At 43.8% G+C, this 12,104-nt stretch overlaps 1 protein-coding gene across 2 annotated transcripts in view; it reads left to right on the top strand.

Annotated features, from left to right (window-relative positions):
- The first annotated feature begins 100 nt into the window (after window positions 1-100).
- Window positions 101-12,104, top strand: part of DROSHA (drosha ribonuclease III) — a 113,492-nt gene continuing 101,488 nt past the window's right edge. For both annotated transcript variants that reach the window (XM_050939847.1, XM_050939846.1), the window contains exons 1-3: window positions 101-188; window positions 6,103-6,963; window positions 11,230-11,322. In XM_050939847.1, coding sequence (XP_050795804.1) covers window positions 6,110-6,963; window positions 11,230-11,322 — 947 coding nt within the window. In that variant the 5' untranslated portion in view covers window positions 101-188; window positions 6,103-6,109. The remainder of the gene's footprint in view (window positions 189-6,102; window positions 6,964-11,229; window positions 11,323-12,104) is intronic.

Here is a 12,104-nt window from a genome sequence, read left to right as displayed (position 1 = left end):
GCCGCTCCCTTCCCCTGCCCATTGCCCGCCCCTCTCAGTGACCCGGCGCGGATGGTTGCGGCGGGACTTCCGCGCGGGGTGATGCTCCTCCCTCCCTTTTCCTGTTCCGGAGCCGGTGTCTGCCTGGCTGGTGCCAGGCCTGCGCCGCGGGTGTCTCGCTCCACGGGCTACGAGGGGGGCTCGTTCAGGTAGGATGGCTGCTCCCGCCCCCTTGCTAGGAGAGCGGGTCAGATTGAGGGAGAGAGAGCGATCTTCTCCCTCCCCCATTCATGCTGGGGGTGGGGGCTCCCTCTTCCCCTAGTCAGTCCCCCCGCTCCCTTCTCAGGAACCCGTGTCCCCCTCTGCTTCCTTTTCCTTCCCGGCTGGGTGCTTTGCTCAGGATTCTGGGTAGCTTTGGAGCTGGCTGGGCTCGATTCACGCGGGTCCTTCCCCCTTTTCACTGGGTGGTTTAGGTTTGAATGGAGGGGGCCAGAAACCGGGCCAGACCCATGAGCTTCGCCTGGGCCTGGGGTTTATGTCAGGATCCTGTAGAGCTCTGGCTACAGACCTGTGTATTTCCCCTGCATTTTGTTTCATGTGGGCAGCAGCTCAGTTGAGTAATAGGTTCATGGCCAAATCCCAAGTCATCAGAGTTTTGCCTGGCTTCAAGTTTTGTCCCGTGCCTGGCTAAGGGCTTATCTGCACTACAAAGTTGTAATGCTTTAACAGTACCGGTATAGTCAAAACTATATAACCCTCCTTAGTGTGGATGCAGTTATATCAGTATAAAGGTGCTTATAGCGGTATAGCTGTTGTATGGGAAAGGAAATAACTGGTAGAATTAAAGTGGTATTGACCTGCTACTGTGGATGCAGTTATATTGGCATAAAGGTGCTCTAGTTATTCCTATAGAGGAAAAAGAATACCTGTAGTGGCATAATTCACTTTTTATGCCATTAAAAATATCACCCCACCTAACTGAAATAGCTCCTAACTGGTAAAACAACTTTTAAGTGTAAACAAGGCCTAAATGTGATGCAACCCTGTCATATCTCTCAGACTGACTGACTGATGGCCTCTTGCCACTACCCTTTCTGGCTTCAAGATCAGACATAAGGCTCTGTCTGTTGGTAGGATGGCGCGAAAATAGATTACTTTCAGAGGACTTTGCTCAAACAACATGCTTCTAGATTGCTAGTATGGGGAGTTTGGGTTTATCTGTGTCTAGATATGTAAATAGCTGCCATCAATATAGTATTGGTGGGAAGAAAAGAGAGTTTATTAGAACTAGTCTACACTACAAAATTAAGTTAACTTAATTTAGGAGTGTGGGATACTGACAGCTGTGTGGCGCTAGCAGGTGGAGCAAGCGCCCCCCTCCTTCCCCCCGAAGTGACAGTCTGAGCTCAGTTTCACAGCATGGAGCCTACCAGCAATGAAATTGACATTCTTGTCAGTTTTAAGGTCTGCTTCTGGCTCAGAGTGGCAGTGCAAGGCTCAAAGCTGAAGCCATGAAACTGACAGGAATGTCAATTTCATGGGCGGTAGTTTCCTTACCCTGAAATTGAGCACCATGCTGCCTCACAGTTGGGTTGTCACCCCAGGGTGGGGGCTCCAGCTGTGAGTCCAGTGCCTGGCTGACAGCTGGAGTGGGGGAGGTGTAGCTGTGAGCCCCATGCTGTGAAAGTGAGAAGAATGACAGCCAAAAGGCAATGTAAGTAAATACACTGACATAAGTACTTTGTCTCTTGTGGAGGGTGAATTATTATGTTGAGATAGCAGACCACTTCCTTCGGCGGAAGCATCATTGTAGTGTAGACACTGGCATAATTAGGTTGACCTAAGCTACCTTACATTGACCTAACTCTGTAGTATAGACTAAGCTTGGGATTTAAATGTGGACCCAAAATGAAGCTGAATTAAAATTGCAGCAAAGGGAACGTTGAAATGACTTGTGCATTCTACATTATTCCACAACTTTTCATTTTCAAATCCATGCTTTGTTATCTGCAAGGTAACTAAATTATGATAATGAATCTGAGAATGTTATTTCCATGAGAGGTATGGATAGATCGAGGACTGTAATCAGAGACAGTTGATGAATATAGTCCTTTCTTAGAATGTTTATTTCTTCTTATGTGACGATCCCTCAGCAGAAATATATGCAGTGGACTGCTCTAAGGCACCATTGTGCAGAGGCTTGTGCACTAAATAGTGTAAGGTAACAAAAGTCCAGCTAGTTCATTATATAAAATTGTTGATAAAAGTCAACAGAAAACTATAGACAGGCTGGATTAGTCCAAACAGAAAGATCTATTGCAGAGGTCCCCAAACTGTGGGGAGTGCGGAGGAGCATTCAGGGGTACATTGCAGGGCCCAGGCCAGCCTCCATTGGGGGTGGGGAGGGAGTGCTACCCAGCCCCACTCTGCTCCCAGCTCTGCTCTTGGCCCCGCCTCCAGACACTGCTGTGCACCTGGCCACAGCCTCACTCCTGGCTACTGCTGTGGCTACATTTGCAGCCACGGCCCCACTCCTGGCCCCAGAACCGCCCTCAGCTGGGACCCTAGCCTTGCCCCCTCCTCTCCCCCAATACCTCTGTCTGCATGTCCCCACCCCCAGCTCGGGTGGTGGGTAGGGGGGAGGACTGCGGACAAGGGTGACAGGGGATCACTAGTTTATTAATATCACCAAGTATTGTGTTAAGATCATGACTGGTAAACAGGAAAAGTATGAGACTGGAAAATAGGCCTAATTGGTGAACAAAATAATGAGGGAATGAACTATTTTGCACAATACCCCTTTGGGGGATCCTTTAAAAATGAGATTTTTGCTGGGGAGATCATGACTGTCTCCAGAGATCTTGGGATCCACCGCAATGCCACTTGAACTTTTGTTGTCCTGCTCCTGAAAGATGTTCTGAGCAGATTAGGCCAGAGAAATGGATCCAGTGCCTTCACCACCTCTACCATCTAAGTTCTGAGCAGCACTTGGAATGTCAGACCTGGTTTCCTTCTGACATCACCTCCCTCCTGTCTTTTTCCTTTCCAACCTTATTTTAGTTCTCCTCTTTTCTGTCTTTCTCCTTTTGCTTCTGCCTAATAATAATCTGATTTAGCTGGCCAAGACTGCATCTTTTACAACACTGCTGTGAGCCCATGACCAGAGAGGCAGCTAAAAACAGTATCCTAAAAGCCCAGCACTGGTACAAATTTGCCAGGTCTCAGAGCGGTGGCTAAGAGCATGTGTTGTGCTTGTGTTTCTCCGAGTAAGAGCCAGAAACAGAAGCTGCATTTTTAATCTTTGCTATTCTTGTGTGTGTGTGTGTTTTTAAAGATAGCAGGGTCAGATTTTAACAACAACAGCTCCAGCCCATCTTAAAAAGGACAGTTATTACCATCATTTATACAATCAGACAGTCTGTCAAACAGGAAGGGGGGAGGGAGGTTACCTTATAAAACCCCCCTGCCATTAAAGGGAATATGGAATACTGTTAAAATGAAAGCAGTACTTAATGTTTCATATGTCTAATGCTTTAAATATTTTTTCGTTCTTTTTCTGCATCTTTAATAAAAGCTTATTAAGTTTTTTTGATGATGGTTGTTGCCACGGGACTAGGCTTGCAGTGGGCTGTGTGCTGTAAACCTGAAACCATGTTTAATTGTTGTGCAGTGATAGGGTCTCAATACCTTTTGGCTCTCTGGGCCCATTTATTCCATTGAAGTTAACAAGGAATATGATTATGCCTTGGTTATCCCTGAATTTGGCTGCAAACATGCATCCAATTTGTAGAGCATCTGGCTAGGTAAATGACAAGTGGGGGAGTTAATGCTTACTTTTAAAATCATTGCATGTTTTATTTATTTCTTCATCCTTCATGGGTTGCTTGTTTTCTTAGATTGTGAGTTCTTTGACTGAAGGGATTGTGTATGTTTGGAAATTGCCAGGTGTGTTGTGAACACCAACATAGCCCCAATAATAATAATAATAATAATTGATAAATGAAGTATTGCACCTCAGCCATGTTGAATAACAGGGTTGACACTCTGGACAAATCAAGTCTTCAGCCTGCTTTCTCAGTTAGGTCTGATCAAGCCTTCACCTGATTGTGAAATGTCAATACTGTTCAGAGTACTGCAGACTAGCACCACCAATTAAATTAGAGGGCAAGAAGATTGGAAGCAGGTTCCCAAATATGTTTATATTTGTAGGGTAGATAAAGCCCTTATGATTCAAGGAAGACTTTATATCTTTGACACAGGTCGTTTAGTTTTTATATGCTCCATTATATGAAATTACCCCAATTATATTTTAAGATGCTGGTCAGTGGTTTTCGATGTTTTCTCTGTGTTTTGGAGGAATACTGTCAAGCTGAACATCACATTTAAACGCCCTCCCTAAAATAAACCTCCTTATGTTACCCCTTAGAATATCAAGATTGAAATAATTTTAAATATTGAATTTATTTTTTACCTTTTATATATTTCACTTTTTACTTTTTCCTCACATTGAACAATGGTGTTTGACTAGTTCCTTTCACTGTCTAGTTCTCGTATATTAATACAATGCTGCAAGTTTTGGTTGCAACCACTGCAGGGGGAAAAAATCTTTATGATCTAAGGCACTGATTCTGAAGAAGACTTATACACATGCTTAACTTCATACACTGGGAGTACTCCCACTGACTTGAATGGGATTGCTTACAGTGTGTAAAGCAGGGGTAGGCAACCTATGGCGCATGTGCCAAAAATGTCACGTGAGCTGATTTTCAATGGCACTCACGCTGCCCGGTCCTGGCCACCGGTCCAGGGGAGCTCTGCATTTTAATTTACTTCTAAATGAAACTTCTTAAACATTTTAAAAAGCTTATTTAATTTACAGACAGCAATCGTTTAGTTATATATTATAGACTTACAGAAAGAGACCTTCTAAAAAGGTTAAACTGTATTACTGGCACGCAAAACCTTAAATTAGAGTGAATAAATGGCGACTTGGCACACCACTTCTGAAAGGCTGCCGACCCCCGGTATAAAATTTAGTATATTATAAGCAGTGCTTCTATATCCTGGGAAATTTCCCAAAATCTGGGAATTTTTGAGTAAAATGTTTTGAATGAAAATTCCCAATTTCCTAAATTGAAACATTTTACTCACAAATTCCCAGGTTTTGGGAAATTTACCAGGATATAGAAGCACTGTAAAAAGCTTTATCTGGGAATTTTTCATCAGATTTGGGAAATGTTTAGTACTAGGTTGGGAAAAGTTGGCATCACGATATAGAAGCACTGATTATAAGCCTTTTCAGCATTGGGGCCAAAATAGGTAGCATAAACTGCCATTGTCTCTCTGTTTGACAGATAATAGGGTAGCTGGGATTTGATATAATAGGAGAAGTTGGTGAAACCCTTATGCTCAAGGTTTAAAATTGTACGAGAGGCCACCTCTTGTGCACCTTTATAGGATGGTTATTGCAGAAGTTGAAATTCATGGATTCTGTGATTTTTATTTTTATTTTTTTATAAAAGTTAATTTTGTGTTTGAAGGTTTTGCATCATAGTGGCTGGTGAACAGATATGTGTATGAATGATCAGGTAAACATTTGCCCTGCTCAGACAATGTGCTACCAGAACATATTACTGGATTAGGGATTTAGAAGAGATTTTTACGGAAATAATAACCAATATGGAGGTACTGGAACCCAGATTGCTCCTGTCTCCATTGAGGGGAATAACAAAACTGTTGATTTCAGTGGTTTAGGATCGGGCTTATACCACCCAATACAATTTTTTTCTTAGATCCACCGTTGAGTATTGATTGATGTTTTACTGATGTACAGTTTTCTCATTGACACCCGAGGACGCCAGGCTATATATAAAGAGAGCAGACTCTTGTAGACAATATTTGCCGTCCAGCTCCTGGAAGAGATTGTTTTGCCCTTGAGTTGAACAGAACTGGGTACAAGTAGCAAAGGGTGCCTTGACATTTCAGTTAAGGCTTGAACTTGATATTCAAGAAGTTACCTTTGTTACAGAATAAGACTTAAAAAGGGCGGCAGACAATTAGCCCTTCCCCCCACCCTTAGACTTATGTGGCATTCTACATTTTATCTCTTCTTTTCCATTGAAGGTGAAAGATGTCTTTCCATTCTGGACGAGGATGCCCACGGGGTCGTGGAGGCCCTGGAGTAAGAACGTCAGCACAAACCTTCAGATCTCAGAACCTGAGACAGCTTCACCCTCAGCAGCCTTCAGTGCAGTACCAATATGACCAGCAGGTAGCTCCTCCGACTACCTACTCAAGCCCTCCAGCCACAGGATATGTGCCTCCAAGACCTGATTTTATACCGTATCCGTCCCTGGTACCCCCTTCAGCACAGAGTCCAATCAGCCAGTGTCCCATGAGGCCGCCTTTTCCAAACCATCAAGTAAGGCAGAGTTTTCCAGTCCCTCCTTGTTTCCCTCCTGCTCCTCCACCAGTCCCAAATCCCAGTAATTCCCCAGTACCAGGGGCCCCATCTGGACAAAACACTTTTCCCTACATGATGCCACCTCCTTCAATGCCTCATCCTCCACCACCACCGGTGATGCCGCAGCAAGTTAATTATCAACCTGTCTACTCTACAGGCTATTCGCAGCAGGCTTTCCCACCTCCTAATTTTAATAGTTATCAACATAACTCAAACTCCTTTCAGAGCAGCAACAGTAATAGCAGCAGTAGCAGTAGCAGTCATTTCCGGCACACAAGCCAATATCAGGTAGAAAAGACCCAAAGTGAACGAAGGTCTCCAGAGAGGAGTAAGCACTACGATGACCATCGGCACCGTGATCATAGTCACGTACATGGAGACAGACATCGGCCCAGTAATCATGGAGATCGGCGGGATAGAGGAAGGAGCCCTGACAGGAGAAGGCAAGAAAGCAGTCGGCACAGGTCAGATTATGACAGAGGAAGGACGCCGCCTCGCCACAGAAATTATGAACGAAGCAGGTAAATCAATGATCTATGAATTTAATGGGGGCTCAAATTGTTGCCTGGAGAGGGAGAATGTTTTGGTTTGGGAGTAGCACTTTATTGCAGACTCAGGCAGAGACTACTTTAGAGTCAACAGTAGCTCTGCCCCAGCATCAGTTTCTCTTGGTATGCTGGGCTCTCACACATAGACTTTGATCCACTTGGATTTTCTTTAGCTGCTCCAGGTCCTCATGCAGTTCATTGTCCTGCCCGTTGATCAGAACCTGGCTGTGTTTGCTGGCCTTAATGGCCTTCTGTCTGTTGAGGAATCATTCAGGGATCTTGTACTGTTGAGGTTCTGCATGATGGTGATGATATGTACTTCATCCTCCGTCAGCTCTCCAGATTTCTTGGTCAGGTCAATGTCTGCTTTTCTCTACACCATGTAGGCACAGCGCTGGCCCACACCCTTGGTGGTGATGATGGTGGTTTTCCACTGCCCATTGTTGGTGTTGGGCACTCGGTGGATGTACTGGAATTTCTTGGTGATCATTAGAGACATAGTGGCTGGCTACTTCACACTCAGGGAGAGTTGCCGCCAGGGAGTAGGAGGTGCTCTTTGTTGATTATTATCAACTTGTTTATAGAACCGGCATAGGGAGATGCTTTACAGGCTCTTATGAAGAGACGATCCATGCCCCAAGAACTTGGAATTTAGGGCCTTGGCTACACTTGAGAATTACAGCGCAAGAAAGCCACCAACAGCGCTGTAACTCACTCCCCGTCCACACTGGCAAGGCACATACAGTGCTGTATCTCCGTGGCTACAGCGCTGCTTGTACTCCACCTCCCCGAGAGGAATAAAGAGTATAGCACTGCTGCTGCAGCGCTGGGACGCCAGTGTAAACAGGGAATAACCTTAGTACGCAGTGACTGACCTCTGGAAGCTTCCCATAATCCTTTTAAGTGAAGATTCCGCTCTTTGTTTTGTTGTGAACTCCGGGCTCTAAAGCCGCTTATCAAAAAAACAAACACAGCTACTGTTTGCTGTGAATGAGCAGAGGCAGGGGGGTAGCCTTTGGAACACCCACAGCTAGTATTTGCTTGAGGAGAGAAGCACTGCTGCAGGCGGGGGTTGGGGGGAGTCCGTTTCGGCAGCGGCTGCTTATCTTGTCTGTGAGGGAAAAAAAGAAACAGCTGCTGTTTGCTTTCAGTGAGTGAGAGAGAGGGATGGGGGAGGGAGGGGGTTGGACCTTGCAAGGCAGGGAGCTAACACAGTGTCGGCTCCAAAAATCCTCTCTCTCCCACCCTCCCTGTCACACTCCACCCCCTCTCCCCCTTTTTGAAAAGCACACTGCAGCCACTTGAATGCTGTGATAGCTGCCCATAATGCACTGCTCCCAATGTCGCTGCAGATGCTGCAAATGTGGCCACAACAGTGCGCTGGCAGCTGTCAGTGTGGACAGACCGCAACACTTTCCTTACTCAGCTGTACGAAGACAGGTTTAACTCCCAGTGCTGTACAGCTGCAAGAGTAGCCATACCCCAAGGCTGAGATCCTGCAAAGAGAACTGTGTATGCCAATCCTTGCTCTCACTTAGAGCCTCACTAATATCAATGAGGCTCTGCATGGAGACCCATTAACTTCAGTGGGACTCCTGATGGGCCTAACGATCTGCCTGTGTGGTTCTGTGCAGGATCAAGACCCAGTTATCCAATATGTAAACTCAGGAAGGGGTGGGACAGAACTGAACATGAGTGTGAATGAACAGAGACGTTCCAACTGGTGTCGTCATTTTAGTTCGACTTTCACTGAGTGTCTTTGTGTCTGAAGTATGGATTAGATACCTAACTTTAGGCCTTTATTTTTAAAAATTTGAGATTTTATCTTAAGAAGTTTAACCCTTCTCTGCAGTTGCATAGGCTTCTTGAGAGAAGTGTGTTTTATTCAGGGGTGGCTCTAGGGATTTTGCCACCCCAAGCAGGGCGGGCAGGCTGCCTCCGGCGGTTTGCCTGCGGAGGGTCCGCTGGTCCCGCGGCTTCGGCGGACCTCCCACAGACGTGCCTGCGGGAGGTCCTCCAAAGCCACGGGACCAACGGACCCTCCGCAGGCAAGCCGCTGGAGGCATCCTGCCTGCTGCCCTCGCGGCGCCGGCAGAGCGCCCCCCACGGCTTGCCGCCTCAAGCACGCGCTTGGCGTGCTGGGGCCTGAAGCCGCCCCAGGTTTTATTGAGAAACCTGGAGAAGGAAAGGATTTGTAAAAAAATGGAACAATCATTTAAAAAGCTAATATAACAGATCAAAGAGAGCAAAACGTGATCAACATTCAAGCATCATGAAAAGAAAGGGTTATGGAATACTGTGCATGTTGTAGGTGACTTAAGTATTCACTACATAATTCCGCAAACTAGATTTCAAAGTTAAAAGTTCAGTTTTACTCGGAAAGCAGGTATATTAAAATGTAAGCTTTTTGCCCATAGATTCATAACTTTTTAAGGCCACTGAAATCTGGTTTCCCTGTATTTTTGGTGTCATTTCTGTTCACTTTTAATGGCAGAAAAGATTTTCCTGCTTTGATTTGTTTTGATCCAGAGCTAACCAACAAATTAGATTGCACAGGCCTTGCTCTGGAGATCATACACTCTAAACTTAGAAAAAGCACAAGAAGGAAAGATGAAGAAAGGGGGTCCATGTGCAGAAGGGGTACATAGTATGTGTTAAATTTGTTTGGCTGTGCATATTTCATAAGGTTATAAGATTTTTTTGTGTGCACGTGTCTAAAAATATATACCAGTATGTGTGTGTATGTTAATAACTTTGATTCAAATTCCTATTATCCCTGCAGGGCCAGCCCAGCTATGGTAGACATCTGTCTATTGCTTCTTGTGCATCAACATGGTTATTTATTAACTTTTTTGCGTCTGTACAATCTGACTCACAGCAGTGAGTTAACATCTGTGTCACTGATGGCCAAACTGGGTCAGCAAGAACTTTTTTCCTGATGATGATGTGTGAGGAGGAAGGAGCCCAGTTTGAGCTTACAGTTGAGGGGAAATATATTTTTATTTATACATGGAGTACATTTGATGTGGAAATCACTGAAAAACAATAAACCATGGAATCTCGTGATTTAAATTTTACAGCTACTTAGCTAAACGTAGCTAAACGTTTGAAGCCCTGAACATTGAAATACAATCTCCAAACCTGCCCTGGGAAGCCTTAAGGTCTCTGGTTTCTTCTAAGAATTGCCCAAGAAACTGTTTTTAAATGTTGTAACAACTGTGGCTTAGATATTGGTTGTATAATGGCAACTACAATGTTGGAATTGTGATAATAACTGGTTAATGGTTGAGTAGGGTGACATCTGGTCCTATTTTTAAAGGGACAGTCCCATTTTTTGGGACTTTTTCTTGTATAGGTGCCTATTACCCCCCACCTCCTGTCCTGTTTTTTCACAGTTGCTATCTGGTCTGAGAAGTATCTATGTAAACCGCATTTCTCAGTATAACAGAAAACAATTGCAGGAGCTTTCTTGTGGATCTGATTTTTTTTTTTACTTCAACTGAATATTTCTTTAAAAAAGCATCTTGGAGAAAACTCTGAAATATTATTTTGTAAGCTGTCATGCAGATACAGTGCTTGTAAAAAGTGCCAGTTTATGCTAGTGAGTGAAGGCCGCTAGCTACAGAACATCGGGAGTGGTTGTATTTAGGACTGCTTGTGCCTGTAAATTTACTTATGTATAAATGTTCATAGGATGGGGGTCATAGTCATTAGGCTATGGAGACATCTTTTTTTTGTTAGTGATCTTAGTTTATTTGTATGCACTTCTGAGGTGGCTATGAAGGTCAGAGGGCTCGTATGAGAAATGTGTTTGAATTATTGCTGCATTTCTGAAGTTATTGTGTGTGGAATAGTTTCTTGCTCAGTCTCTAAGTGAAAGAGAATGGTAGCAGGTGAAGTAAGCAGGCCATTCATTTATAACAGAAGAATGACAGGCAGAATGGGAGTGACTTGATGGTATACAATATCGGCTGTCTATACTGAGAATAAATTAATAGGATATTAAAACAGATGTCCTTATGATGAGAGCAGGGAAGGTGGAGGGGACTGTCTGTCATAAATTTCTTGAGGAATAGATTGGCACCACAAGGCTTTCAGATTTCGTGGAATCTAACTGTTGGAACACACAACTTACAACACTGCTGACAATTGACTTAAAACTGGTTCTGTGCTGTTTCAGGAACAGTATTTCCAAATTCAGGATTTTCTGTTTAATCTGTTTGTTTTAAATTCTTAAAGGGAACGGGAGAGGGAAAGACATAGGCATCGTGATAGCCGAGGATCGCCATCTTCAGAGAGGTCCTACAAAAAAGATTACAAAAGAACCGGGAGGTAAGATGAGATATTTTGATCTTGAAAGTCTTATCAGGCTGTGCATGTGTACATGTACATATATTTGCCTCAAGACGGACAAGATTCAGTCCTGGCCTGGTAACAGCTTTCCTTTATATGAAAATGTCATGACTTTAAAGCTTGATATCTTGAGGCCCTTCAAAGCTAGAAACAGGAAAATTATACCATTGGACAGTGGACTTCCCTGCTGCACAGTGGGAGCTCCTCAGCACCCATTGCTAACCTATAAGGTACCCAGATCACAGAATTTAAAATCTTGACATAGTTACATGTAGAATGACTGTTTTAGGTCATTTTAGAGGTCTTTATGGCTTTGTCTGAGCTCTATATTGCTGGCCTCATGTTAGCTTTATTGGTTTTATAGGTGGAGGGATACAAAAAATAGTCCCAATAATGTTTTGAAAACTTCCTAAAACACTACTAAGACAGTTTTCGCATATTACACAGAGTGACTAGGGAATATATGAAAATCTGACGTGGTGGAAAAGGGTTCTTTCTATGTGAATAATATGACCATTCCATACTCATGCTGATAAAATTTTGATGTCAATCTTCCCTTTTTAAAAAACAAAACCAAAAATGTTTACTTTTTCAGAGTATGGCTGATTTGCTTCAAACCTTTAAAACAAAGCTAAACCAAAAAAAACCCCCTCCAAATCTCATTTGATGTAAAAATAAGTATTTTTAGGCTAAAATGAAGTTTTTTTGAGAGTTACAGTGTGGTCAAAAATAGGCCTTAAAATTACAAAGGGCTTTCAGTC

The sequence above is a fragment of the Gopherus flavomarginatus genome, chromosome 2, assembly GCF_025201925.1.
Source record: "Gopherus flavomarginatus isolate rGopFla2 chromosome 2, rGopFla2.mat.asm, whole genome shotgun sequence".
NCBI lineage: Eukaryota > Metazoa > Chordata > Testudines > Testudinidae > Gopherus > Gopherus flavomarginatus.
This window is presented reverse-complemented; position numbering and strand designations above follow the sequence as displayed.